The 26,640-nt window shown below is 49.4% G+C and overlaps 6 protein-coding genes across 6 annotated transcripts; 3 read left to right on the forward strand and 3 right to left on the reverse strand.

Annotated features, from left to right (window-relative positions):
* Nucleotides 1-574: 574 nt before the first annotated feature.
* Nucleotides 575-3,870, reverse strand: BKA55DRAFT_502165 (uncharacterized protein; the record flags this gene model as incomplete). The annotated part of the gene is made up of 7 exons (XM_046186902.1): nt 575-850; nt 910-1,499; nt 1,560-1,593; nt 1,762-1,839; nt 2,056-3,285; nt 3,342-3,435; nt 3,491-3,870. The coding sequence occupies 7 exons, from the start codon at nt 3,868-3,870 to the stop codon at nt 575-577; spliced, it is 2,682 nt and encodes an 893-aa protein (XP_046053802.1).
* Nucleotides 3,871-4,446: 576 nt separating this feature from the next.
* Nucleotides 4,447-5,469, forward strand: BKA55DRAFT_501889 (P-loop containing nucleoside triphosphate hydrolase protein; the record flags this gene model as incomplete). Its single annotated transcript, XM_046186872.1, has 1 exon — nt 4,447-5,469. One exon carries the CDS (start codon nt 4,447-4,449, stop codon nt 5,467-5,469), a length of 1,023 nt encoding a protein of 340 aa, XP_046053803.1.
* Nucleotides 5,470-5,676: 207 nt separating this feature from the next.
* On the reverse strand, nt 5,677-8,084 carry BKA55DRAFT_232640 (uncharacterized protein). Its single transcript, XM_046185280.1, has 3 exons — nt 7,292-8,084; nt 6,557-7,137; nt 5,677-6,506 (listed from the first exon to the last, which is right to left on the reverse strand). Exons 1-3 carry the CDS (start codon nt 7,843-7,845, stop codon nt 5,884-5,886), a joined length of 1,758 nt encoding a protein of 585 aa, XP_046053804.1. The 5' UTR covers nt 7,846-8,084; the 3' UTR covers nt 5,677-5,883.
* Nucleotides 8,085-9,829: 1,745 nt separating this feature from the next.
* On the forward strand, nt 9,830-11,890 carry BKA55DRAFT_590461 (uncharacterized protein; the record flags this gene model as incomplete). The annotated part of the gene is made up of 4 exons (XM_046195094.1): nt 9,830-10,610; nt 11,076-11,173; nt 11,220-11,279; nt 11,324-11,890. 4 exons carry the CDS (start codon nt 9,830-9,832, stop codon nt 11,888-11,890), a joined length of 1,506 nt encoding a protein of 501 aa, XP_046053805.1.
* Nucleotides 11,891-13,500: 1,610 nt separating this feature from the next.
* BKA55DRAFT_232735 (uncharacterized protein) lies at nt 13,501-18,746 on the forward strand. The gene is made up of 2 exons (XM_046185281.1): nt 13,501-13,630; nt 13,916-18,746. The coding sequence occupies exons 1-2, from the start codon at nt 13,592-13,594 to the stop codon at nt 18,506-18,508; spliced, it is 4,632 nt and encodes a 1,543-aa protein (XP_046053806.1). The 5' UTR covers nt 13,501-13,591; the 3' UTR covers nt 18,509-18,746.
* Nucleotides 18,747-19,706: 960 nt separating this feature from the next.
* BKA55DRAFT_590463 (uncharacterized protein) lies at nt 19,707-21,331 on the reverse strand (the record flags this gene model as incomplete). The annotated part of the gene is made up of 3 exons (XM_046195095.1): nt 19,707-20,903; nt 20,969-21,159; nt 21,211-21,331. The coding sequence occupies 3 exons, from the start codon at nt 21,329-21,331 to the stop codon at nt 19,707-19,709; spliced, it is 1,509 nt and encodes a 502-aa protein (XP_046053807.1).
* Nucleotides 21,332-26,640: the final 5,309 nt, after the last annotated feature.

Consider the following 26,640-nt stretch of genomic DNA (forward strand, 5'->3'; position numbering starts at 1 on the left):
CCTGAACGGCCCCTGTTATTACTATACGGAGAATCATCTCAGATTATTATTTCTTTGTGAGAGCTATAAGGCTACTTTCTTGAAATATTTTGGGAGGTGACAGTAAAGAGCATGCCGCGGATGCTCTTTTGGATTTTACACATCTATTTCTAAAGAGGAATTTGTACAGATAGGTGATTCTGTCTTAAGAGAAAACAAGGAGAGTTTTTGGAGACAACACGCCAAGACATTGGTCAAAGCTCCGTTACTAGAGGGAAGTCTCCCTTTTGTTACATTGGATATGAGGCTTATGAAGAATTGAACCTCAGATCCTTACTATCCACGGTCCCTGATCTGATCCATGCGCAGGGAAGGCTGACTAGAGATCTGTGATAGTTCCGCCCGCCCGCGGCTTGCTTGTGTCGTAATGTGAAGCACAGATCAGGACGTTCAAATGCGTTGGTGACCGTCACTGTATCTATAATATTCTGATGCGTATCTGGGGCTGTACAGAGTTTTCTTGATGATATCCGATTCATGCCCGTTTAACAACCGACGGCATTCTGTCAGGAGGACTTGGGTGACACACAGTCACTCATACATCCAAGCCCTTATTTTTGAGCTTTGCATACAAAGCGTCCTTAGAAGCTTCATATCCGGGTACCATAATGCCTTCACCAGTGGGAACTGGCGCATTGAAGAGAGGCACAACTCTCGTTTCCCCTTTGGTCACTTCGAGGATGGTGCCATTACCATACTCTGGGTTGACGACAAGTTGCCACATGCCTTGGGCCACTTCTAGAGGATCTATGAGAGCTGTATCTTCGTCTAGCATGACTGCTTTGGTTGGATCCTCATGCCACAAGGGAGTCTAGTGGTAGCCATACATCAGCAGCCACCCGAGGGCTCACAAAGACTTGATGGGCTTACCTCTACTGCACCGGGAGCAACACAGCCGACTCGAATACCAAGTTCATCACGTAGTCCTCCCAATGCTCTCACAAACCCATGCAACCCATGCTTGCTCGCAAAGTACAAGGGTGTTGCGATGCCAGCTAAGTAACCTGCCATACTGCCAACATGTACAAGGCATCCCTTCTGTTTCGTCTTTGTCCAATGCCCGATAGCTAGTTGACTGAGCCGAATGGGAGATACCAAGTTCACATCCAACACTGCATAATGCCCAGGTTCCGCATTGGCATCATCTCGAGAAACGCTATCCTCATTACTCTCAGTCCTAGGTGGTTCCCAGAAGGAAGACCATTGAGGCTCAAACAGACCAGCACCTGGAACGACAATATCGACAGTTGTGAACTTTCTTAAGGCCGTCTTCCAAGCAGCCGTCAACTGTGACCAAGATGCAACGTTGGTTTCTTGAAACAAGACCCCAGCTTTGCCGTCAACACCGGGGAACGGATATTGCCTCAGGAGTTGTTCAGCTTCGGGCCGTAATTTGAGATCGGCTATAAGGACCGAACATCCACTGCCTAGCAGTAGACGAACAAAGCACAAGTTGATACCTGGGCTTCATGTTAGTCAATATAATTCCTTGTATGTCTATGCATTTGGCGTGTGTATACCGGAGCCGCCGCCAGTGACAAGCGCAGATTTCCCCTGCACAGACGTTGTCATATTCCTTTTGATTAGAAGTGTTTCACTTTAAGGTTGTTGAATTGTTGGTGATCCGATCGCCGGCGAGGGTCCAATGACATGAGTTGTATTTTTCAGGGCTGTATGATCCCTACTCAAACTGTGATATGAATCAACGTTGCGGTCGCTCACTCGAATGTTTTGAATAAGAATAAGAGAGTTGATATTAGAGAGAAGAGTGAACTGGATTGCAGTTCCTGCGGGGTAATCCTATTATCATGTCAAAGACACTAGAGGCATGCATGGGCTGACGAATGAATCTACTTCATATATGGGTTTCATGCAAAGTCTAATCTTTGTATACATATACATATATTCTGACCTCTGTTCCTAGCAACGATATGTTGTCTCACCCCCAGGACTCTGATGCATTCATCTCAAATCAAATCAAGCCCCAGCCTTCTCCTCGTCTCCTGATCCTTGCACCTGCATCGTCTCTGAATCCGAATCCTCCGGTTTGCCCTCCCGACAAGCCCATCCATCCACTAATCGCAACGTCTCACGGCTCCACACGCGGTTCATGAGCGATAATCGGACGGGAACTAAAGCGATGATGATCAGAGGGAATGCAGGGGCCGCAACTGTCAGGGTCACCCCAAAAACAATGCCTGTCATAATGATCTGTGTGATTGTGTACATGTGAATACCGAACCAGCTAACATTGTCGGGCAGAGGAGGGAGATCAGATGGCGGAGTGAGTAGGTTCACAACTCTCTCAAGAATAGGGTTGACAGATAGAGACTGGTAGCCCATAAAGAGAAACAGGCCAGCGAGCACTGACGTCTGAGTGAGACCCAGCAGCTTTTGTAGCGGGGGAGATACAAAGATAAGAATGAGAGAAGCTTGGATGAAGTGAGAATACCTCTGCTCATACGTCCTTGCGACGGGCCGAGGCGAATCTGGCTGCTCCCATTCTTCTGCGGGAGGACTCTCAATGACATAATGCATCAAGGATTCTGAGTGAAGGGGTGCTTGAGGCAACAGACCGTTTGCGGGAGGAATACCCAGAATGCCACAAAGAATGGTAGTGGTTCCCAAGAGAGCAACATCCCAAGCATATCCACCTGGCTTCTTGGTTCCGTATCGTTCCACGGTGCAGATAATACTGCTGATTTCGTGGTCGAAGTAAAACAAGACCGTGACGATAGCGCCCGGAATCATGGACAAGAAGACCCATTCGATAGGTATCTCCCAGAAGCGAACAAAGAAGGTCGTTCTATCAGGGTTCGTAGGTCGGAAGCTCGTTTGGACTTCGAGTCGGATATGATCCAGTGATGCCAGTTCCCCGATATATGGAATTCCGATCCAGATAATGATGGAAATAGCAGCAGCATATTCCGTAAGTCCAAGTCGAACGTACCGATGGAACATGGGCTTCCACGAGTTTGCGGTGGACAGCAAAATGGCTAGGAGACAAGTTCCCACCGCTCCAAGAACGGCATATAGAAAGGCAGCGAAGGAGACTCGAGCATGGGTTCGCTTCAGCTCCATGGCCGCCTTGTGGAAGTAGATGACACTGTTGAGAAGTGAGAAGATATCGGCACTGAAATGGGTGACATATTGCATGGTCCAGTCATGGGCGTTGAAGATGGCAAGGAGATAGTGCATCCATCCAGCGTGGATGAGGGACCATGCCATGACTGGTAGAAACTCGACCTGATTGGTGTTAGATGATGAGCACGTATACGAATATACATGCATTATTGACTTACATGAAAGTGTGTTTCGCATAGTTCGTAAATGTTCTCAGCCAGCACCGAGAATGGACCTGTGACGCCCAGAATCGTAAGAGGTTGACCTGAGAAACTTGAGGCTCTTATCAGTATGTCTTCATATTAAACGGCATTCACATGCTACCAACAGAGAGAAGACGAGGCCGCAAAGTCCAGTGCTGAACACAACCTCGATGGTCCCCCACGACTTGCCAGTCAGCGTGTATAGATCACTGGCGAAAGTGATGCCTGGAAGAAGGTTTGTAAAGAAGATGTAGACTGCACTTGCAACCACCTGTTGATTGAAGACCTGCCAATCTGACAAGTATCGACTCTTGAGATTGATGACATCTTCCTTGAGCAGTCGAAAGGGTCGAAGTTTTCCCCGTCTTGTAAAATATCTGGATGCTCGACCTCCGTTGGTAGGGCTCGATGGATCATCCTCAACTGGGGCATTTTGAGTGTTTGGCGTGATGGTCGGCGTCCGCTCAACATTGATAGAGTCTTGGATAGGCTCTGGCCCAGCCATTGTTCACGTCGGTCTTGATACAACAGACAAGACAGAATTGGTCGTTTCTATGATGGTTTTGAAGCACATATTGGAAATTCGCCTGATCCCGGGGGCTTTGAGACAACTTATTATTCTCCCAGTCTTGCTATGGCTTCGGTTCAGTAAAAAAGCACAGTCTTGGCTTTTTCTTGGCTTTGACGATTTTCCTTGGCTTTCTACAACCTTTTGCCCTTGTCGGTGCCGTAAAGGGCGAGGCGGCACTTTGTTTATGTCTCCCCATGCTTTGTCCTAAACCGCGTGGGCAATTCTCCAATATCAATTGGTTCAACAGGGTCTTGACGATACCTAGAGCTGAACGTGACGTAATTATTCTTATCACTAAGTCTTATCGACACGTGCGGAGGGGCGAGGCTGACTGTGGTGGGGCACCAAGACGAGGCTGAGAATCATATTTACATCATGCCCTCTTTTTCAGGGTCCTCTTCATCACATCACATCTCAATGCTCCACGATACCCAACTCAAAGTCAACGGCGCATCTTCAATTCTCTTTCGCATACGATATATATCCGAAAAGATATACTGAATCGACACAATGGCACAGTTTGTCCCTCGGCAAACTTTTGTCGTACCGAACTCGATCCCGAAAACGTACTATATCGGTCATCATGCCAAGGGTTTCAGCGATATGACAAAAATGAAGAGCCACATCTCTCTTGCCCTCGAATGTCGCGACGCTCGAATCCCTTTTACATCACACAATCCCAATCTAGATCGCATCATAGGCGGGTGCGAACGAATCATCGTCTACACAAAATGCGATTACACAACAGACACACCAAATCTCCAGAACACTCTGCGCAAGATGTACGGTGATAATGTCATCTTCTGGGACAAACACAGAACCTCTACGACAGTTAAGCTACTCAAAAAGATCAAGGAAGCTGTCGTAGCGCATGATTCAATACTCGGTTTGCGAGCCCTAGTTGTCGGAGTGCCCAATGTCGGGAAGAGTTCAGTGCTCAACGCTGTACGGTTCCAAGGCATACCGAGAAAATCGCCAAAGGTAGCCAAGACTGGAGGTCAAGCAGGCGTGACGCGCAAAATGGGCACAAATGTGCGCATCTTCGACCCAGAGTCGAAGAGTAAGAAGGGTGTAGGCCTAAATGGTGCATTTCTGTTGGACACCCCTGGCGTCTTCCCACCTTATGTCCGTGACGGCGAGACTATGCTCAAATTTGCGCTCGTCCAGGGCATAAAGGACGGATTAATACAACACGAAATACTGGTAGACTACCTCCTCTATCGGATGAACCTCTTCAAGCCGACCTTATATAAGAAATACTGCGAACCCACCAACGATATTCATGAGTTCCTTACCGCCGTTGCTTTGAAAGACGGCCTAATAAAGCTGAAAGGCGTTCCCGATTTGCAATCAGCTGCTACCAGAATCTTAAATTTATGGCGACAGGGGAAAATGGGCAAGTTCGTGCTGGACGATATATCTGACGAGGGATCGGAGAAACATCAGCAGTCCATAGACAATCCTCCTTTAAGTTTGAACCAAGCAAAGAAACAGAAAAAACAGGCACTTGCACAAGAGAAGGCAGGCGCTTAGCATGTTCAGGAATTCATTTCTGTACCATACATTGTATACTAGAGCATATTCCATGTACACTATTTAAGCCTATTCTGTTTCTCATGCCAAACTTGATTCGAGTTGTCCCCATGCCTTTACCATGTCTCTCAAATTGTGCAAAGACGCCAATGACCGAATCCTTGGGGCGTACTAGGGTATATATAGAAAGATAGCCGGAACACCAGAGAGGATCTTCGCCTCGTGAAGTGGTTCCGGTGAAATAATAACATCGACCACAGAACATAGACAAGTTCAAACAACTTTGCCCGCTGCATCTCCTGCGGATGCTGGTGACGCCCCTGAATGCACCTAACCGTAAACGCCTTAAATAAGAATCGAACGCAGGCCCCTTTTGTCTCATCACGATGGACCTGTTCAAACAAAATGCTGCCGTCAGGTATACTGATTCTGCCACTTGACCATATCTCGCGTCAGAACATCCATCATCTCTATACAGTTCAGATCCTTGAAATCTTTGGTCCCAGAAGAGCCTGCTGTATCCTCATTCCCTACAGAATGGGAATCTGAGGACTTTGGCGGCGATGCTCCTCCGTTGCTTACGTTTCCGTTCGTGCCTGGGATTGCTTCTGCTGCAAGGTCCACTTGGGTCCTTGAAATAAAATCCATGATGGCACCAACACGTCGCTTCATATCCACCATATTCAACTTGTGGTGCAAAGCTGGCTTTGATTTGCCATGTCGATGTTCACTCGTGGGTTTCGTGTGTGTAGGGGTGGGTTCTTCGCCGTTCTTTTGAATGTCCCGTGACATAGATCGTGCCGGGGATTCGCCATCCGCATCGCGATCCCTGGTGTACTGGTTCCTGCCTTTGCCCTTCTTATGCGTGGCTCTGCCACCGCGCTTGGCGGTGCTTGAGACGGGCTGATTGCTCGCGGGAGGTGTATCGGGAACGGGTGGCGCAGGTGCAGGAGTTTCCATGATGACTGGTGTCTCGATGCTTTTGGTGGCTGGAGGTTTAGCAATGGCGGGAGGTGTTTCCTCTGAAGGGTCAGAATCTGTACGATAATCAGTACCAATCTTGAGTAGAATTTACGGCCCAACTTACCCTCTCCTCGTCGCCTTTCTGCACGGCCTTTCCTTTTATCTGCGGCTTCCTGTCGCTGGCGCTCTTTGTCTTCTTTCTCGGTCTTGGTTCGCTGATTCTTGTTGTTACGAGCTTTCTTGGCTCCATTGCGAGTGTTAACCTCCTCATCTGATTCATTATAACTTTGAACCTCGACCGGTTCGGTGGGAGGTGAAGGCGACATCGAACTGGTTCTCTGTCGCTTTACACTTATTGGGTTCCTTAGTGATGCCAGTTTTTCATCCCGTGGCCGAGCACTGACGGCGATTGACTCCTCACTATCGCTTCGTCCCCGTTTCGCTCGTCGGGTCATGATTTCTTGTCCATCTTGAGGGACATCTTCTTTGCTCGCTTCAATGGCGCGCAGAAGTTGTTCGTCTTCATAAGCTCGGTCGCGGCTATTCATTGTGGATCGACGTTTCGAGGTTTGTGAAGCGGAAGTTGGACGCGAGTTCTTGCTCGTGCCAATTTTGGGCGAACGATTGCCTTCTTTAGCAATTGAGGTGGCTCGAGAGGTTGCGCGCGACGGCCGGTTATGGGGAACATATTTGGACCATTTTTGGCTGAAAACAAACATGTCAGTACCTAGATTCATAGGAGGGTGATGCGCACAAGATGCTTCGTCCGGGAATTAAAGCAACCAGAAATTTCAAACGCGAACATCAGACTTGCCGACCAAGAAAGATGCAGAGAAATCGATCAGAGAAATCAACTTACCCGTTGCTTGCAGTATATATCTTATGGAGATCTTTGCGGCATTGCTCGCAAAAATATTCCTCGGGCGAGCTCTCAGCGCTAAAAATGCCGACACAGGCGCCATGCTGCCAGACTTTACAAATGTCGCATTGAACGAAGAAGCCGGTAACGTCTTCAGTAAATTCTATGGCATTGAAGAAATCCAGGTCGGCACCTTCCACGGGTGGGCGACCCGGGTATTCTTCTGCATCACAGATACAACGAACGGCTTCGTCCTCCTCTTCTTGGAGGTCATCGCTGCCATTCGCCATTTCAAAAGTATCGGGTTTAGAAGTCTTCTCGTTCTCGTCTTCGTGGTTGCGCTTTCGCCTTCGACCGAGGAGGGTATCGTCAAGATCTTCAAATGGCTCCGAGGACAAAGAGGCACTGGGGGTGGACTTGTTGGAAGAGGGTTTGGCGACTGATCTCGTATTCCGCTCAACTCGACCAGACGTGCTTGAGGATACAGATGATTGTTGTGATTGTGAATTGGTGGCGCGGGCTCTTGATGACCGTCGCGGCGAGGGTGGTGCCATTGAGGGAGCCGGGTCACCGATCTGAGGTGACCGAGGAGAAAATGGAAGAAAGAGGACGAGGGAGGTTGTCGAAACTAACGGCGCGTGGAACACAATAGAGTAGAAATGTTCTTCTCGGCGCCGACGGAGCAGTTTAGAGGAAAGAAAATCGCGAGAATTGGTAGTGGTGAGCAAGTGCTAAAGATTGTTAAAGCTGGGTAGTAACCAGCGATGAGTGCGACTACTGAAAGAAGAATGTCGAGTAAGGGCGACGGTATCGAAGGAGGGATTGGCAAGTAAGCATATCGAGACCGAGTGAAAACGCCGTGGTCATGACACGGAGAGATGCCGTAACAATGAGTATGGGAGAGAGAAGAGTGAGTGGGTGGAAGCTTTCTTCGGAACGAGGAGGAGTAGGAAGAGGAGGAGGAGGATAGCCAGAAGAGGCGCGGGCATGGGCATGGGTGTGGGAAAGTGGGCAGGAAGGTGGGCGCGGGCCTCACTTGCTTGGGATCCTTCCCAAAGCAAAAGCCGATGGAACCACTGCAAGTCTACCTGCAGGACATAAAGTTATAGCGCTTTTGTGCAGACTGAGCTCAGTAACAAGCTCGGAATACAGGGGTCTTTTGGGGTTTACGGGTGTCTCTTACTGGAACAGAAAAGCTAGCCAGGGCAGCATTAGTGCCCACTCATCACTGAGGTGCAGCGCATCACAGGTGCTAAGTTTCGAACTTAGTGATCAGAAGGCTATTGGCCAGCTCCAGTATGAGAAACTCCGAGAGCGGTTCGTTTCCGCTTCTTTAAAGGCTGTTTCCATATTAACTGCCCTACCATGCATGCCCTGCAACTCCTGACGAGTGACATCAGGAAAATATTGAATACCCTGTCTGCAGCTGATGACACCTCGAGTAACCACAAAACAGTTTCACAGTGCTCTAGTCCAATATACTAGGTACTCAGGATAGGTAGGACTACACATAGAAGAAAATGTACAGTTGAAGCTCAAGATCGTAAACACCAATCACAATCGTCTTTTTTTCTTATTGGAGATGACGGGAAGGCGGGACAGTCATGGTCAATACTATTTTAGGTAGGCGGCAGGCTGATTACCTAACCCGCCACCTCCCAACGGCCCTGTCTAGCACCTCCACAGATAGTTGGTGATTCAATCACACTCAAATACAGCAACCTTGAGGGCGTTATCGGACTTCGCATTGTGCTATTCTGGCTACTCGCTTTGGTAATTCTTGCTTCATAAATTTTGTCTCCTTTTGTGCCTACTGTGGCGTCTGCGCTCATATAAAAGCGTCCCTTCGTGTCCGCGAACCCCCCCCTCCATCACCCCGTCCATGACTGGGTAAGCGAGCCCCGGCCTTGAGCGACCACGAGCGAGCGAGTCTGGCAGCCATTCGTATACCTACTACAGGAATCGATACAAGTACGAAACGAGGCCGAGCTGGTGCAAGCTGGTACTCGTGCCAGTGCCAAACACTCAGTCGTGATATCGACGATATGTTCTGACCCGCACACAGAACGTTTTAGAGCCCGACCGAACCAAGTTTACCCCTCTGAGCTCTGAAGAGACAAGCCAGTCTTTTGCAAATCACCGTTTTGATTTTCTCTACGGATTGTATAAGTGGTATTGCAGTATTGAATCTGTTTTGTCGCCAACGAATTGTACAAGCTCCGACCCCTCGTTTGGCAGCGCTTGCCCTTCGACTGTCATCTTTTTCGCTGTCTAGAACAGATCCTATAAAATGTTCGATGGGTACGCTTTTCGTTTACTTTGCATTTGGCCCGTCGGTTGCCAATCTAGCTGGTGTTGATTCTGCAACTGCTTTCAACTGCCAGCGGGGCTGAGCAGCTTCTGACGGTGCCAACAAACCTTCCATCACCATCTGCCGCCATGTCGAAGTTCGCTTTAATTGTGGCGATTCTCCTCATCGTTCTGGTGATCTACGTGCTAACGAGAAATGTTCGTTCACGCGCAGGTCATAATCTCAACATGTCGCCAGATACTGTATCGTCGCTGTTCCCAGACCGACCGATTCGGCCGTTACCGAAACGTCGACTGCGCGAGAAGCTCTCACCTGGGACCGTAGAGACGATAACGTATCCTCCTTCAACTGACGAAACTACGCCTCTCTTTTATTACCCACCATACAACTTCAGGGAAGACGGGAGCCCACCAAGGGCATGTTCTACAAGCCCAGCCCAACAAAGTCGACGAGCGGAGGAGGGGCGCAACTATACCCCTCGACGAAATGGGTTGGGGCTGGCAGATGGCGATGATGATGAGCCGGCTTTGCGAAGCACTCTCGTTACTAGATCACCCCCCGAGATCTTGACTCGTGGTACTCAACGATCTTCAAAGCCCGATATCCCTAATCCGCAACCGCCGCTCTCCGCAACGTCCTCTGTGGATGGTTATGATGTATTTGAGAACACAAACAACAAGAAGAAGCGGAAAATTCCTTCTATGGGGGACCCTTTGATTAATGGGACTCAGGGCTTGAATAATGAGGTAGGCTCTCTTGCCATTTCAGCTGGTGCAGGACATTCTCCTACCAATGAATCACACAACGACCGAGCGCTCTCCCATTCAGCTTCACATCCAACCACCGGCACTTTTTCATCCAATAGCCAGGGAATCTCAGGACCTGGAAGGGGCAGACTTGGGCGTTCAAGGAACGGCAGAAGCCCGCTGCGGGCGTTGTCTGATGGCAACAGTAATGCGTGGGCTGGACGAGGCTCAAAAGTCACAGCATCTCAGTGGGCTCCGGGCGGTACGTCAATTCTTTTCTTTTCTTTTCTTTTCTTTTCTTTTCTTTTCTTTTCTTTTCTTTTCTTTTCTTTTCTTTTCTTTTCTTTTCTTTTCTTTTCTTTTCTTTTCTTTTCTTTTCTTTTCTTTTCTTTTCTTTTCTTTTTCCTTTTACTTTTTTTTCATGCTCTGTTGCTGTGTTTTCAAACTCCCACATGTGGATTTGTCGCCAGCGTAGACATTCAACGGAGCTTCTGAACCTATTATGCCGAATCGCCTTTCGTTATGGACAGGTTGTTGTGCCTGGAGATTTTGCTACTATCCTTCATCGCTTTCGGCTAACAGCATAAAACGGAACGGAAACTTGCACATCATTTTCCACACTCCTTCCAGCGACGACTTGCACTGCCGCTTAGCTGATGGGATTCTCTCTCCCTCATTCCTTGATCTCCGTTTCTTTCAATAATTGCGCATTTTATTTATGACTCAGTTCCGGCTGCTGACACAAACTCAGAGCAAGAGGGCAGTGGTATAATATCAAATGCCATCGCAAACGCCGAGAAACTTCGACCTCAGGGACAGGAGAACGTGAGTCTGCTTCAGCAGCATTCTACTGCAACAAAATCGACTCCAGCGTCGACCCAATTTACTTTCACCTGTGATTTCCAAGTTCCTGGCACTATTCAGTGGCCCGGTGAGTACATATTGCATAATCGAGACTTCCACTTGTTGACATAGCCGCCAGGTCACGCGAGTAAGCACAGCATGTCGACTCAGGCTGGTCCTGGCTCCCTACCACCTGGCAGTGTTGCTCATCATGATGGGTCTTCCGTTGCAGCTAGTCGAGGCTCCGGAAGTTCTCGTCGAGACAGCAAACGACGTTTAGACAGATCACTGGAAAGGGCTGCACGGCGTCGTCGTCAAGAGGCGCGACACGATCCCGCCAAGACAGCTAACGGGTGGATATGCGAATTCTGCGAGTACGAGATGATATTTGGAGTACCACCCAGAGCATTGATCCGACAGTATGAGATGAAGGACCGCAGACGCCGACAGGAAGAAGCTGATCGCAAACGACTCCTCGAAAAGGCTAAGGAGAAAAGCAGGAAGGGCAGAAAGGGCGGTAAAAAGTCTGCGTCTCGGGGAGAGAACGCTACCGCCCAAACCCCGCCTCAGGAGCGTGGCACATCTATGGGCATGAACCACAACCATTCAAATCAGTCAGGAGAGGACGAGAACCATTTCCCGAATTCAGCAGGAGATCGCACTGGGCCAGACATACCGACTGAGGTCCAGTCATCATAGTTTGCAAGCATGATTCAGTGGAAGGGGCTGCTCCCAGCAATCGCGGGACTCCCTATTTTAGCCTTGATGATCGGGGGTGTGTCGTCGACCAACAAGGCTATAAAGGGGCAGGTACACCTAGAAGATATCAGTGAACCAAGACACTCTGAGGATACACCTGAGTCTGGTGGGCACTTGGCACTCTTGCTATTGAAGACGAAGAAAGGGGCAGTCCCTGTTTACGACGAACTCCTTGCTTCTTACTATTGGGGAAAGCGTTGATAACAAAAGACTGAGCCACTCGGTGGGGAGGCGGCTCAGTAACGATACGAAAGTGGCATTTGGTTTAAGGATAGGGAATAGGAATAGTTAGGAATGTTGCAGCTTGTGCCACCGCAAACAGCATTTGGTTTCAATCAGCCAGACCAAGCAGTCACATTGTGATAACAGGGATATCCTAGCTTTTCCAACATTTCTTAACCACACATTGCTTTTCTGTCCCAACCTTTCAATGTGCACAGACAAATGCTGCAAAATTGCATGAAAGAGGTTCGGCTACGATTGAAACGTCCTAGTCAGGTTGTGACGTCAGAAGACTGTTTAGTTCAGCTGGAGATTTGAGGTGGGTTTTGATCTTGGTTATGCGGAGAGATGGGGCTATAGCATGGTTAAGAATCGAGTAGATCAAGAGCGGTTGTTTTCTGTTGGTGATATCAGTAAAGAGTGCTCTGTAAAACTGATTGAACGCATGCACTGAGCAATGTCTTTGCTTCTACGTAGTATGGATGTTTTACGGTCTTGTTGTCCTCTGGCTACTCCCATTGTCCCCAGGTTCCATCCGAATCCCGATACAGGACAATACCACAGTCCCTCAGTGGGTCAGTACTGCTTTGAATGAGCCGCGTGCCTCAGGTCAAGCGACCTACATAAGAACCAAGCAAGATTATCCCCCAGGTTGTTTATGTTTATTCCGCCGAGCAATCTTGTAGATCTCGGCAGCTAGAAGCTGGAGGCCTGCCGAGACGGGACCTGATAAGGCACTGATCTACAATTTGAATTACTGATCGATGGATCTGTGCAGCAGACGGGGGTCTCTTTGTGATCGCACTACTAAAAACCGGAAAGTTGAGGTTTGTTGTATCCAATGTGTACTGTGTTAGACAAGTCTGTACGATGATAACCACGTGTTGGTCTATGTGGACTGGGAGTAACAGGAGGCTTCCGTGTTTCGGGTACGTAGTTGGATAGATGACATGACATGGTTATCACTTCAAGCAAAGTCATTACAATTAGCTTATTGGACCCTTGATTTTCCATCTGCAATGCGCCCTGGAACCACCAGAATAAAAACAATACATACCAGAAGCTAGCGTAGGTGGGGTCTGCTAATTGAGGCTAGTGTTAGTGGCTTCATACCTGTCGTCATCAGGTCTCTAATGAGCATGGACATGGAACCTCCCTCCCTCGTCTCCGTCCTTGGAGTCTTCCTCAAACTACTTTTTAGCAGCCCTAGACTAATTTCCGTCTCAACCCATCCCATCCCATTTAATCCTGACGTATACACGACAGAGCATTTCTTACTACGACTACCTTGACTCACATCTCAGCGTCATTATTCACTAACCTCCGAAATTCCGTGGCCTTGGTCTTGATGCAAGCCGTCTGTTGAGCTGAGCTGGCCTTGCGCCGCTTTCGATCTAGTCAAGCTCAAACCAGCCCATCATGTTTGGAGGTTCAAGGAGGCATCGTCCTCCCACTCAGGTGAGCCCGTCTTCCTCCTCTGCGCAGTACTTCACTTCACTATACTATTGCGGCTCCTATAAAACCGGTTTTGGCTTTTGGCTTTTGGCCCGCTACGGAACCCGCCCTGGTAGGCAAAAGCCATTAACTTAAGCTCACCTGTTGAGACTTGCCGCATTTGTCTTTGGTTGTTGTCTTTGACCTTTATCCCTTCATGCGACTCTCCCTCTCTTGGTCCAATTCTCTTTTCCTTTCCATCCTCTTCGCAATTACACTTACGTTGCTAACATGGCGCTTTCATCTCAGCCGTTGACCCGGGAGACTGCCAATCCCAACGCTGCGACAGCCGCCGCATCGGCCTTTCTAAGGCGTGAATCAACGCCATCTCTGTCATCAGCTGCTGCGGCTGCAGCTCTCAAGGCTCGACCTACAACCCCCACCAATGTATCGCAGGTTCAATCGAAACGAGTTGCGCGGAGGAGCGCTTCCGTCTCGTCTACAGGAAGTCGGGACAGGAGGAGTCGGGAACTGCATCGATCACCGAGCGCAAGTTCTATGACAGAACGGACCTTTCGATCACCATCACCCTCACCAGCACGGGTCGCTGCCCCACAAGCTCAAGATGTTCCTCCGGTGCCCAAGATCCCCCAGCATGAGCACAACAAGGCCAATCCGAAGAGCTCGACCCACAAACGAGCAACAAGCTTGCAAACGCAACATTTCCAAACGGCGAGCCAAAAGATGAAAAACGGCCAAGTTCAAGGTTCATGGTTTGGAGCAGCTACAGGGAACGATTTGTCTAACGTGCGTCGCGCCCCTGTGGCTGATAAACGGGCATCTGCAGATATACGACCAAGCAGCCCGAACTCTATCAATTTCTCGTATCCTCGTTCCATGACAGAGTCGCCAAGTCCATCAAGCAATGCCATGGTATACGACCCTAATTCGCGACGGATGGTTCCTCAGGCACAACTTTTAATGATAGATCAAACTGTCCGTGATGCATCAGAGAAGCCCGTTCGCAAGCAAAAGCATGATGGATCCAGGACTGGCACTCACTTGTCCAAGGGCACCGTCGGAAGACTCAAGGGCACTGCAGTCGAACCAGCATCACCACCACCAAAGGCAGTCGCAAGCCCACGAAGTCCTTCGGATACTTACGTCGCGACAACCCAACAGCCTGAGCACCTCAAGCAGGCCAGTCGCCCAGAAGCTGACCCTGAATCTGAGCTCGAGTCAGATCTCGAATCTGAGCCAGAAACCAAGCGTGAGGCGAAGCCTGACACCAGTTCCAATCTGTTAACCGGGCAAACATTAATTCAACAAGAACAAGAGCCAGATGTCGAGACGCCGAGGCATCCGAATCAGACTACTGTAAGCCCACCAGGAGTGACGAAGCCCGAAGCGTCGGTTAGAAAGCGTCCTTCTGTAGTGCATGAAGACCCTGAACTAGAGGAGGAGGAACAACGTGAGGCTGCCCAGCCTCCGAGTACCCACGAACACCCGATGGATGGAGTTGATGCCATCCCTGTGAAATCAACCTCGCCACCTCAACAGGCACAGGAAGCTACACCAATCTCAGGTCCCAGTGAGACTGTGCGCCGAAATCGAGTGCATTCTGAAAGTCCTGCTCGCAGCCCTGCCCGTACAACCCATTTTGCTCCCAAGACCGATCAGCTACTCGTTAGGCATGAGCCGCCTCCAAGGTCATTGTCGCCACGAAAATCCGCTCTTAAGTACTCAAGTCCTCGGGATGCATCTCCCTCAGAAGATGGCTCAGATGCGTCTGCTGCCTGGTCAGGTATGGCTGGGCGTGAAGAAGTAGAACTTTCACGGAAGAAGAGCGTCAGGGTGAGCTTCGATGACGGAAATACGGCTGTTATCGGAGAGTCTGTTCCATCGTCAGATACAGATTCACCACAAATTGCCAGCCCACAGTCAAGGAAGTCTTGGCATAGCATCATCGGGCGGAACAAAAGAGACTCAGTAACTCTGGACGAGGACGAAACTATGACTCCTCGTCCTGCTCTCCCCTCTTTTGGGAGTATTCGCGAGAAGAAGGTCAGGGAGCCTGAGGAGCGACCTTTGGTTCGCCCTATGGAGAGATCGGCTTCACTTCCAGCTACAGATTCATTACCTTCAGAATCGAATAACAAGGCGCCTGCCCAAGACTTGGCGCAGTCAAGTGATCTGGCTATTGGGTCGGTCTTGGCACAGGAACAGGCCTCTCGCAACGAAGCTAATACTTCCAGATACCGGGAACCACTTCCCCCTGTGGTCACATCTGTTGATGGCCAAGGGTATATCAGCAACAGTGACCTGAGCTCTGATGACGAATCCGAATCAGGCGATGTATCAAGATCCCAAGCTTCTGCCGAACCTGTATCCGAAACCCAAACAACTATTAGCAACCCGGTCAGCCCCGCTGAGAGTGAATTGGCCAAGTCCAGTCCAAGCGACAACATACCAACCATATCGATAATACAACCTAGTCCCCGAATCCCCGATGAGAACCAGGCAGAGTCGCCGCAAGACTTCTTTGATGTTCCAGGGGGCTTTCCAACAGGCCCGAGTAATCCTTCCAGTGAGAGGGCAATCTCCGAGGACACCAAGGTATCCTCGTCAGAGCCTCGCCCAAGTCAACCACCTAAAGGTGTTGATCAGCCCGCGCCAATTGCGACTCGTCGGTCCTTCGATTCCACCAGCGCAGTGTCTTCAAGCTCTCAGATGCATGACATCCAGGAAGAGTCAGAGGAGTCAGATGGGAGCAGCATCTACAGTGACGCCTACGAGGATCTCTCTGACATGGAAGGCGATGGTTTCTTGTCCCTTGATGCTGTAGTCGACAGCCCAGTCGAATCAGCATTCTCTCAAAAGGTGTTTGAGAAGGCCATTGCAAAATCTAAGGAAACCAATGCGTCTCAGCAATCCACGCCCACTAAGACTCCATCTCAGAAACCCCTTCAAACGCCCAGTGATTGGGAAACAGCAAAGGCTTACTGGAGAAGTTTGAGCCCAACAGACAGACGCCAGCTTGAGAAGGAGGCCATGGAAGAATCTGACGAGGAAGACATTCCAGCAGAAGCAGTACAACGCTCAAAACCCAAGACAAAGACCCAAGCGAAGCAAAAACAGAGGCTTGTGGAAGAGCCTGTGCAAGAGCCTATGGGGACTTCGGAAGATGCACCTGTCTCAGAAAAGCTTCGTAATCCAACCAGGGTGTACCAAATCCAACCAGGCACTAGCTGGGCTCGTGATGAGGTTGAGAAGCCTCGTGTTAAGTCACCAGTTCTCGACAAAGCAAAGCAGAGTGGAGGTGCCAAACTGCGAAAATCAATGCGGGCTAGCGAGGCTACAACAGTCAGTCATCCCGAACCAGTTCAAACTGGCGGCATGCGCAAATCTATGAGATCCGGCGCTGCTCCTTCGAGCCCTCAGAGCTCACACGATGGGCATTTACGCAAGTCTCTTCGTGAAGAGCCTGAGACTACTACGACTGGTGTTGCGATGCGCAAGTCACTTAGGACTAATGGTTCTGCGGCTAATGGGCACAATACTGCTCCAACTCAGAGAAATGGTGGTCGGCCAACTTCTTATCAACCAGCGACCACGTCAGAATCGGTCAAATCACAGCGTCGAGCGCATTCTGAAGACAGGGGTCCTACTATGCGATCTACTGTGAAGCCAACCCTTACACGCCGAGGATCTGACTCAAGCGAAAGCAGTTTCCGGCGTGCAAAGGTTGGCGGCGGAGAAGGCTTCGGCTTCCGTAAGACAATGAGAGGAAGTACACAGGAACCAGCGGCATCAGCACCTCCACCAGAAAGTGCAAGGGGTAGCAGTCGATTCAGCCTTCGATCTCTGTCACCTACAGGATCAGCTTTCCGCCGTAATTCTAACACTAGCTCTCCCCCTCCAGTTATGATGGGCGGCCGTATGCGTCAGTCACTACGTACTGAGTCCAGTGATGCTGGGTCCTCTCGCATGCGGGTTTCTGGCTTTGGCCGCTCTTCCAAGGGGAAGAAATCCAAGAGCGGTAGCCGCTTCGATGATTCGAGTGATGAGGATGAGGGCCGCCCAGCATTCAGAAGTCGTTTTGTCGACTCAAGTGACGAGGATACCCCTTCACCGCTCCCCAAGCAGAAACGCGTACCCAAAACAATGCGCAGTTCGGCGTCAAACAATGCCGCCGCCGCCGCCACGGGAGTCCCGCCTGCCCGTGCAGGTGTTCAAGACTCTCCTGATCTTCCCGACAGCGATGACGAGGAAGAGCAACCTCGACAGAATCTTGCTTCCAATGGGACGGCGAACGCAGCCCCTCGGGCAACATTGAGTCGAAGCGGTTCGGGACGAGACGCGATTGCGCCGCAGGCTAACAGCGTTGAGATAACAGGCGGACGGCTAGGTCATAAACGCCGTGGCAGCTTTATGTCGTCCATTTTGCGTCGCAAGAAGGATCCTGCTGACAAGATCTCTCGAAGCACGGGTGAAAGCGCATCGCGCCGGGACACACACCTGGAACGAGGCCCAGAACGACTTGCTTTTATTCGAAGCAACAGTGAGAGCCAGGCACACAGCTCGCGTCTACACAAGCGCGGAGCAAACTGGCCTCTCCAGGACCATCAGAACACTCATGAAGAGGAGGATCAGTTCGACGACGGCTCTCAAAACACATACGTCGTTGACGAAGAGAAGCGCCCATCTACTGCTGGCGGTGTGGGCCCTTCTCCATCCTCCCCAACAACAAAGACAGGCTTTCTCAAGCGTCGCAGTACTTCCCACAGCCAAATTGGTGCTGCCAATCATGGCCTCTCAGCTTCAATCGATGGCTCAGAGGTCGGCACACCCAAGAAGAAGAAGTTCGGAACACTGCGCAGGATGTTCAAGCTTGATGAGTAGTGACGTCTATTCTTGCGCTTTCTTGTGGCACCCCTTTTCTTCGTACCATTACTATACTACACACATCAACATCTTTTGTCCTCTTTTGAGATAACACACTCGCTCCATCATCTCTTTCTTCACAAAGCGAATTCTCATTCCATCCCCTTCTATAACGCGTCACCGAAGTTTTTGTATTAATTAACGGATTAGATGGCTTACCTTGAATGACTGGTTAAGTCGGTTGGACAAAACATACGGTGCAAACCTTGGATTACAAAAAGATTAAGAGTAATATCTAGTAGCTATTTTTTCCCAAGTCCTCCAGTTTGGTGGCAGTAGTATTAGATATCAGTATTATCAACATCAGCGTTAAGAGTTGGAACATTTCCTTCAGGCACAAGGTCACACAATTCCCAAAATATTTGCCTGCTTACTTTATCAAACACCTACCGTACGATGCACCGCAGCTTGGCGTATTTTATGTACTTCGACCCATGACAACAATTTGGCATATATTATCAAGAATTATTTTCTTGAAGCTTTTATATGAAAGATTAATAACGAAACGGTGGTTTCTCATGATCCGAAGAACATCTATTGATATCGTAAGACAATTCGTTCCTGCTGTAGTGCCGTATGTGATATGGCCAGAAAGGTATTGACGTTGTATCTTTTCTTTGCCTGGATCAAGTATAGAAACTAAGAAACTTGAAGATCCAGCACAATGACATTCACTCACCACATCGCTTTCATCAAGTCAAGCAGCTCAGTAGCATCTGCAATGTTTTACTTTTAGTTCTCTAATTGGTATCAGCCGAATTCCCGTTCATTTCCTTCATGAGATAGACCCTTTAGCCGAGAGGCCGCTCCAGATCGAGTCTTCCGCTTTGCCGTCAACGCCTCGCCCCCTGAATTCGATCATGGATCTAAAGAACCATACGCGCGACTTTCAAACCTTCACTCCTAAGCCAGTAGTTCCTCATCATATAGCAAGAAGTTGGGCAAGATATCAAATGAGCATGCGGACCGCGAATGTTTTGATGCACCCGCCCAAAACTCCGTGACCATGCACCTGAAGTCATCTGAAGAAAGAAGCATTTTGCTTAGTATATGAGATAAGCCCTTGTTTAGAAATGGTGTACATAGCTGTGGTGAGACAATACCACGGCGCAGGATAACGGTGGCATAAATGGCTTTTCGGGGTACAAAGAATATTTTAGTTTCTGAATCGCGGCCTGTCGCCGCTTCGTGCCTTTTCGCGTTCAAGCAGTAGTGTTAGCTGGCTTTTTGTGCGTCCTAGGGGTACACTAGCTGTTGTAGTGGGAGGAGTTGGGGTGAAACGAGCATCGAGGATAGAGGGTTGTGGTGGTACAACGGGGATGGTGTGATGTTCAGGTCGTGAATGATCGATAGTACTCAGGTCCGACGTGGATCCAAACCCAGATTGATCAAGGATTGTGCCAGTCACCGCAACGTTGGATGTCGATGAGGTGGCCTCCGTAAAGAGGCCAGGTGCTCGAATGTTGTTGTGCGGTTTTGGTTGATCGTATCCGCCGTGGGAATGAGATCGCGCCATGGGAGGGGTTTCCTGACTCCTTCCACTCTCGAAAGATCCCACTCCGATAGTCGACCTTGAAGACGCCCCAGACCCTCTTCGTGATCCGTGATTCGCAAGGTTTATGAGAGAGCGAGCTTGGGGGAGCACACCTTTCTCTCGATGAATGCTACGAGGTCGATCTTTAGGGGGTAATGGCCGGGTTTCTTCCTCTATCACGTCCTTGGCGACTTCGTTTCTGTATGTAACTGGTCGAGCAGGGACTGCTGGTTGCTTTCCGCGTGCCTTCTCGCTCATCGTGTGACTTTCCCTGATCATGCCATTGATGTTCATAGAGGTCGGTTGGTCGCATTCCACGTTTGTGCGAGCAATGTGAGGTACGGGCCGCTGCAGCGCGCCATTCCTTGACCCGCTCGATTTTCCAGCCCCGGTTTCTCGAACAACCGGTTCTGCGGTTGATGTTGATTTGCTTGGCTGAGCGCTTTTCTTACTCGCGACAGGAGACGAGGGGGTGAACTTCTGAAGGGGTACAATGGTCGTTTTCTTCTTCGGCGGATCCGTTACATACACGGGTGCCTCAGACACTGTCGCAGCTGTGCTTCCTGAGGAGGGGATCTCGTCCTCGTCAGCGGATTCATGGGGTGATACAAAGCGAGCCGTCGGCCGGGGCCCCGACGATGATGGCCCTCGGGCTTTTTTCAAGATTGGGTGGGCGGGTGGCGGCTTTGAGGCACTTGAAGATAATGTTCTTAACGCTGAGTCGGTAGATTTCGAAGGGCGAGACCCTTGAGTTTGTGGTAGTGGTGGGGTTGCCTGAGATTCGGCGGCTTCTAGAATATGTTTGATCAGGGAGGGTATCTAGGTTGTGTTAGTCGCCGATGGGTGTCATCGTGAGAAAATCAACCTCAATGAATGGCACGTACATCAGGCCCTTCCCATCGATTCGGCGGTCCTCTGAGGGGGACAAAGGTTGGTCCAACCGAGATCTCCTCGTAGAGTTTTGCCAGGGCACTGCCTTTAAGAAACCTGCGATCACTTCCCCAGACATGCCACCAAAAGTTTTCAAGTCGGCAAGCCGTCGGATCCTTAAGCTTCTTATATGTGGTCGTGTACACTAGGAAAGCATGAGTAGTATTCAATGGTAAAGAGAAACTAAGAAATTTACCATGCCAGTACTCCCAAACCTTGTCAGGGGGGACCAGAGGGAAATCAGCAACCTCTTTATATATGTTTTTGGAGTTGATGACAATGCCCTTCGGCAGTATCATAGGCATATTCGAATCCATATTTGAGGATTTTGAAGTCATCAGCAGCCTCCGCAACGACAGGAGATGCACTTGGTGTGAACAGCGCACGTCTGCTAATGCCGCCCAGTGATTTTTCGGCGTAGAGGTGTTTATCGACGACTAGAAATATGAAGCATGGTCGCTAAATTGAACAATAAGTGAGGGATGAAGGGCCTATGGTGGAATCGACAGAGGTTAGGTGATTGCAGGTACGCACAGTGCCACTCAATCAACAGCAATGGCCGATTTTCGTTCTTTTGGCCAATTCAGGTGCCGTGGACTACTGACACAATTGCTAGAAGTTTTGAAAGCGAGGCAAAAGATTATGCGCTGGTAAACGATTTCTGGATCGCTGAAGTTGTTGTTCACACGGTCCTGTAATCGGGCAACACCAAAGCTGGGCTGAGAGGTGCAGCAGCTGACAGTTGTTAAGGGCACACAGAAGCTGCAGGTTATACAAGACTTTTTGTCTCTGCTCTTATTTTGTTCCTCTCGCGTGGGTCAATGGTTGTTTATCTCCCCCCGAAAGAAACGCCGTTGCAAAGGGAACCTCAAACCTCGAGATGGCTCGTGACTCGTAAGCTCGTGACGCAAAAATTGGCTTCTCGTGTGCAAAAAAGCGGCGAAAGTAATAAACTGTGGACCTTGTGCTGGTGAAGCGAGACAACTTTGGTGAGTGAAACTCCAGTGAAGCAGTAGAAAGCTTAGCTCAGCGTGAGCATTGGTTTTAGCTGTGAACTAAATCGAGAGCCGTTCAGGTGCCGTGTAAGTGTAACAGTGTGTTCGGGACTGTCTTGTTACATCTGCAGGTCGAATCCTCTTTTAGGAACGAATAAAGTCTGCGCGTCACGAGGTTAGGGGCACGAAAAGAAGAATGGACAGTCGAAGATATGGAAAATTCAGGGTCCAGAGGTGAAAAAGTCTGTACCTGCTAGTGAACCGGAGAAAAAGACGGTGGAGAGCCGGCGGAGGGACTGATGACAATGACTGAAGATATCGAGTACTTTGAGCTGGATTTCATGGGTACGTTTCGGACTACTGAATTCGTTGGGTCGGTATACATGAAAACTTCAATAGTGGCGGCGAAGTCGGAGGCGGCAGCAGATGCTGGTTCAAGGTGAAAGAGTACCTCTTTGTACAAGTCAAGTTGAGGGAAGACTCCCACGTCTTCATAACCCGGTGCCGATAAGCTTCGGAGCTGATGCCGTGCCGACTTAGCACTTTTCAAAAACACACGGGGTTAGAAGAATAGATAACAAGATCGGTGTATCGCAAAAAGCTTGTGCAAGGCGGCGGTTCCTATAGTTTGCTTGTGACGACGGGAGGGAGAGCGATTGAAAAGGAGTCTCGTCTGCTTGGTCGGCCAAGATGGCGGCGAAAGACGGTGGAGAGACAGACGAACAAGGTCATGTACCTTCCGGAGAGGCCGCTGCTTCGCTACTTCGTTGACTGGTCCAGGCCACAATGATCCAATTTTGATGAGTGAGTACCCTGACAGCGGAATGAAACAAAGCCTCTGCGTCGACGGGAGAGCCAGGGCGCCAGGGGGGGCCGTGTTCTAGCGACTTATCGCCCAGCACTTTTATCGGAGGTGAGGTGAGGGATGCTTGTCACCTCATCTGAGGTGCTGTCAAAGCCGGTACGTACTGCGTCGTAGTCTATGGTACTTAGGTAGGTAGCTCAGTGGAGGTGGTTCCTCCACAGACAATAGTGGACTTGAGGTGCTGTAAGTGAGAAGCCAAAAGCAAACACGCAAAAGCCACGACTGTCAGGGAGGAAGACAATGCAGGTGCTGGGAGAAGAGTTATATTGTACAAGAAGTGGAGTGAAATGCCAAGGACAGGTTGAATTAAAGAGGTTGGAGAATAAAAGTAAAAACAAGATGGGGAAATGGAAAAAAGGAAACCTCGACCATAGGCTTTAAGATGGCCTGGACTGGAACTCGAGCTCTCTTTCCGTTGGTGATCTGGGTTGACGATGGGGCTGTTCCTTCCCTAGCTTAGCTCATGACCTTTAGGAAGGCACCCGCGGAGCAAAGCTTGGGGGGGCTTCTAGTGGCCCTGGGGTGCTAAAAGAATCTGAAATGCAGTACCCAAGGTAGTCGAAGGAAGGACAAGTCCTTCAGAGAAGCTTAGAGGCTATATCATTATGACATGGCGCAAGAGATTATAAGAGTGAGGATCTGATTGATGTCATACTCGTGTAGATCTTCTTGGTATCTCGCAGAAAAAGAGACAATATTCCTCAGTCTCAATGGACTTCTCGAACCCAGACCCAGACAAGGGCAGTGGATGGAGAATATGCGCTGCGCTAGTAGGGGAGGTTACACTGGAACCTGAACTACCGGACACGCGGGCACCCTGTGACGTGCCCTTAGGCTGAACCTCACGGGTCTGTATTCTCACATGGGCATGGACTTGGCTTACCTCGACTAATGAGATCCATTCTACGTATGATAATGGAAACTTTGACCCAATTTTAAATCTAGGTACTAAGTCAGACTTACAGGTTTATTTCTCGCCTTTATCAATTCCACTGTAAATTCAATGCTCCATACTTTGACGATTCAAAGATCCAGGCACTGCACCTGTGTCTTGTCTTACACCTCACCGAATATCTGTGGATGGATGGGCAGTAGGGCTGACAAGCTACAGTTGTTACAAGTACTCTCCTCACTCTCATCGCGTACCTGTGGCTGAGTACCTACTTATATAGGGTACATAAGTCGACAGGGGCTACCGACAGCATCGACAAGGATGTGTACCTCAACATCAAGGTCACGGGGCCAATACTGAGATGAGATATCACCAATCATCAACTTCCAAGTCAATGATGTACTGTCCGGCTTTATGCAGGGCGAACTGTCATTATGAATCAGGGCCTAGATGTTTGGTGTTGGTCGCCTTCTGGGCCTGAATGATATATGACCGTGAATGAATTCACCGCCTCCAAGGCAATAGGCTTTTACAGATTCGATAGACCGAAAATTAGTCATAACTGATTTACCCTGATCTATAATGGCTTTCTTTCAGCTTGAACTTAGTTCATGTTCTCAGACTCTCAGTCTTTATCAAGATGCAGTGCCAGGCTTTGGCCTCATAACCAACAGAGGCGACCATGTACACGATTTGCGGCTCTGCGGCGCTCTCTCCCTGATAGTTCCTGACTCAAGACCGCCCAAAACAGGCACGATCTTCGACCCAACCGAAACATCACTTTCACACCGAGTTCTAGAACAGTTATTAACGACTCAGACAACGACTCAGAGTCTAACTTATCTGCAACTCATCATCTCCTGACCTCTCAGAAGCTGAAACCGTCACATTGTCTGACATAAACCAGCCTACCTATCTCCATCCGGGCGAGATGATCAACCCGGTTCGCTAAGTGGATTGGCTGTAGGAGTTCTACCGGGATTCCCCTCCACTACGGTTCAATCCTTTGATTGCCTTATTCTTTCTTTTTATCTCCCTTTTGTCTTTTCCTCTTACAGGAGGCGCTATTTTCCTACAGTCTTCTGATCTGCTTCTCGGCGGGGTCAATCAATAAGGTACCCAGCGTCGTCATGGTCGTGTGACTGACCACAGCTGAGGCTCTTCCCCGCTTCCAAGTAAGTTCCAAGCTGGCTGTGATGTTTCACGAGACCAGTTCAAAACTCTTTGGGCGGAGGTCGCCTTGTTCCTGGAGGCACCTGACGCTGAGATGATGAATGGAGGGGTTCACAGTCAGCCATCGCTGCCATCCCGTCTCTAGGCTTGGTCTAAACGTAAAGTTTCTTGAGAGTTCAAGCATTTGTCGGCCGAGAGGAATTTGCGGGATTCGTCACACGTACGGTACGGAGAGGTGTGCCTAGGTTGAAGCCGGCAATGATGAGAGGTGCTCAACGTCGGCTTTAGACTTAGAGACTTGGGAAACTCGGCTAACTGTGGAGAGCTCAAGCTTGAAAGAGCTCCATGACCATGGCCATGACCACGCCGCGTTTGGGTCTTTGTCCGGGGAAACAAACTTGCATACCCTGTATGAGTGAGTGACCTTCTATTGGCATACCATCGAGTTTGCTTGCGGCGAGATCTTCATTGATCGTTTATCTTACCCAAGTCATGCACCCACGTGGTCAAGAGTCCAGTGCAAGGTACCGTCACTGCCAGATTGAGGTGCCTTGACTCGACAGGCCTCCCCACGTTGTAACCACACCTAAGCTTCATGGTTGTGGGGATCCTTGTTAGAGATCCTGGATTTGAGCTTCTGTCAGAGATGGAGGGGTTGCAGATGATCAAAAAAATGAATTCGAAGCTTCCTATTTGGTCACCGCGGGCCGACACTGATTTTCAGGGTGATTGCGCCATTTGTATCATTCAGAGGGTCATCGCTCGACTATCGGATGTCGGAGATCAGGTCACATATGGAGTGATAATGCAGTTGACGTTGAATATTTAAAGTCAAGACGGCATACATTGAACCAACGATGCCAATGGAATGCTTTGGGCAGCATTTCTGAGCATTGATTCAAAGACACTGTTCTTGTATCACCTTGTGCATCACCAGGAGAGGCCGGGGATAAGACTTCATCCCAGATTCATGGATATAGCTTACCCTACCACAACATATCAGTCCTACAACCACCATCTTGTGCCAGATATAAGGTCACGGCCACGTACAATCACACAATCTCAGAGTTTTCATCCTCACATCTGACTGACACCCGATAATCGCGGTGGCTGCATCTATAGTTGCATCAAACGTGATGTGTGCTGTAGCTGATCTAACCTACAACGGCAGCTGTTTGGCTGTACCATGGCATCGGTGTCAACGAACGTGTTGGGGTTTCTCTGCAGCCCGATCCTGTTTCGGCAGTACCGTCAGGCATTTGCTGGGTGTGGCGGATTGCACTCGGGAATGTCATGGGTTTTAATATGCAGCTATCCGATCTCGGGAAGCGTCACATATCGGAACCTCTTTTGACTGTACCTTATCTATATCATGAACTGTGATAGGGGCTGAACTACGATGAAATGAAAATTTTCAAGTGGTTTTAGTGCTGCCAAGAAATGCTTGTTCCAACTTAGCAAGAATGGGTTGATAAGCAAAAGAAGAATTACGGAGTCTGAGAATGTTCACAATCATGCCAATCGTATTCCACTGTCAACAAGGAAACACGGAATATTTCTCTAAATAGAACATTTCCAAGAATTCATAGACCTCTCAGAACACTTCTAACACATCGATACACTGGGGAATTGTAAGATATGTAGCTAAAAGTAACACTTCATTTGACCACATTACTGGTGATAAGTGTTGAACCATTTTTG

Source organism: Fusarium redolens, assembly GCF_020744475.1.
Source record: "Fusarium redolens strain MPI-CAGE-AT-0023 chromosome Unknown BKA55scaffold_3, whole genome shotgun sequence".
NCBI classification, from domain to species: domain Eukaryota; kingdom Fungi; phylum Ascomycota; class Sordariomycetes; order Hypocreales; family Nectriaceae; genus Fusarium; species Fusarium redolens.

Coding starts and splice junctions, on each gene's coding strand:
- BKA55DRAFT_232640 (XM_046185280.1), bottom strand. CDS start 7,845: ATGGCACCACCCTCGCCGCGACGGTCATCAAGAGCCCGCGCCACCAAT. Junction 7,138..7,291: donor ATATATACTGCAAGCAACGG/GTAAGTTGATTT, acceptor GTTTGTTTTCAG/CCAAAAATGGTCCAAATATG. Junction 6,507..6,556: donor AGAAAGGCGACGAGGAGAGG/GTAAGTTGGGCC, acceptor ATTATCGTACAG/ATTCTGACCCTTCAGAGGAA.
- BKA55DRAFT_232735 (XM_046185281.1), top strand. CDS start 13,592: ATGTTTGGAGGTTCAAGGAGGCATCGTCCTCCCACTCAG. Junction 13,631..13,915: donor GGCATCGTCCTCCCACTCAG/GTGAGCCCGTCT, acceptor CTTTCATCTCAG/CCGTTGACCCGGGAGACTGC.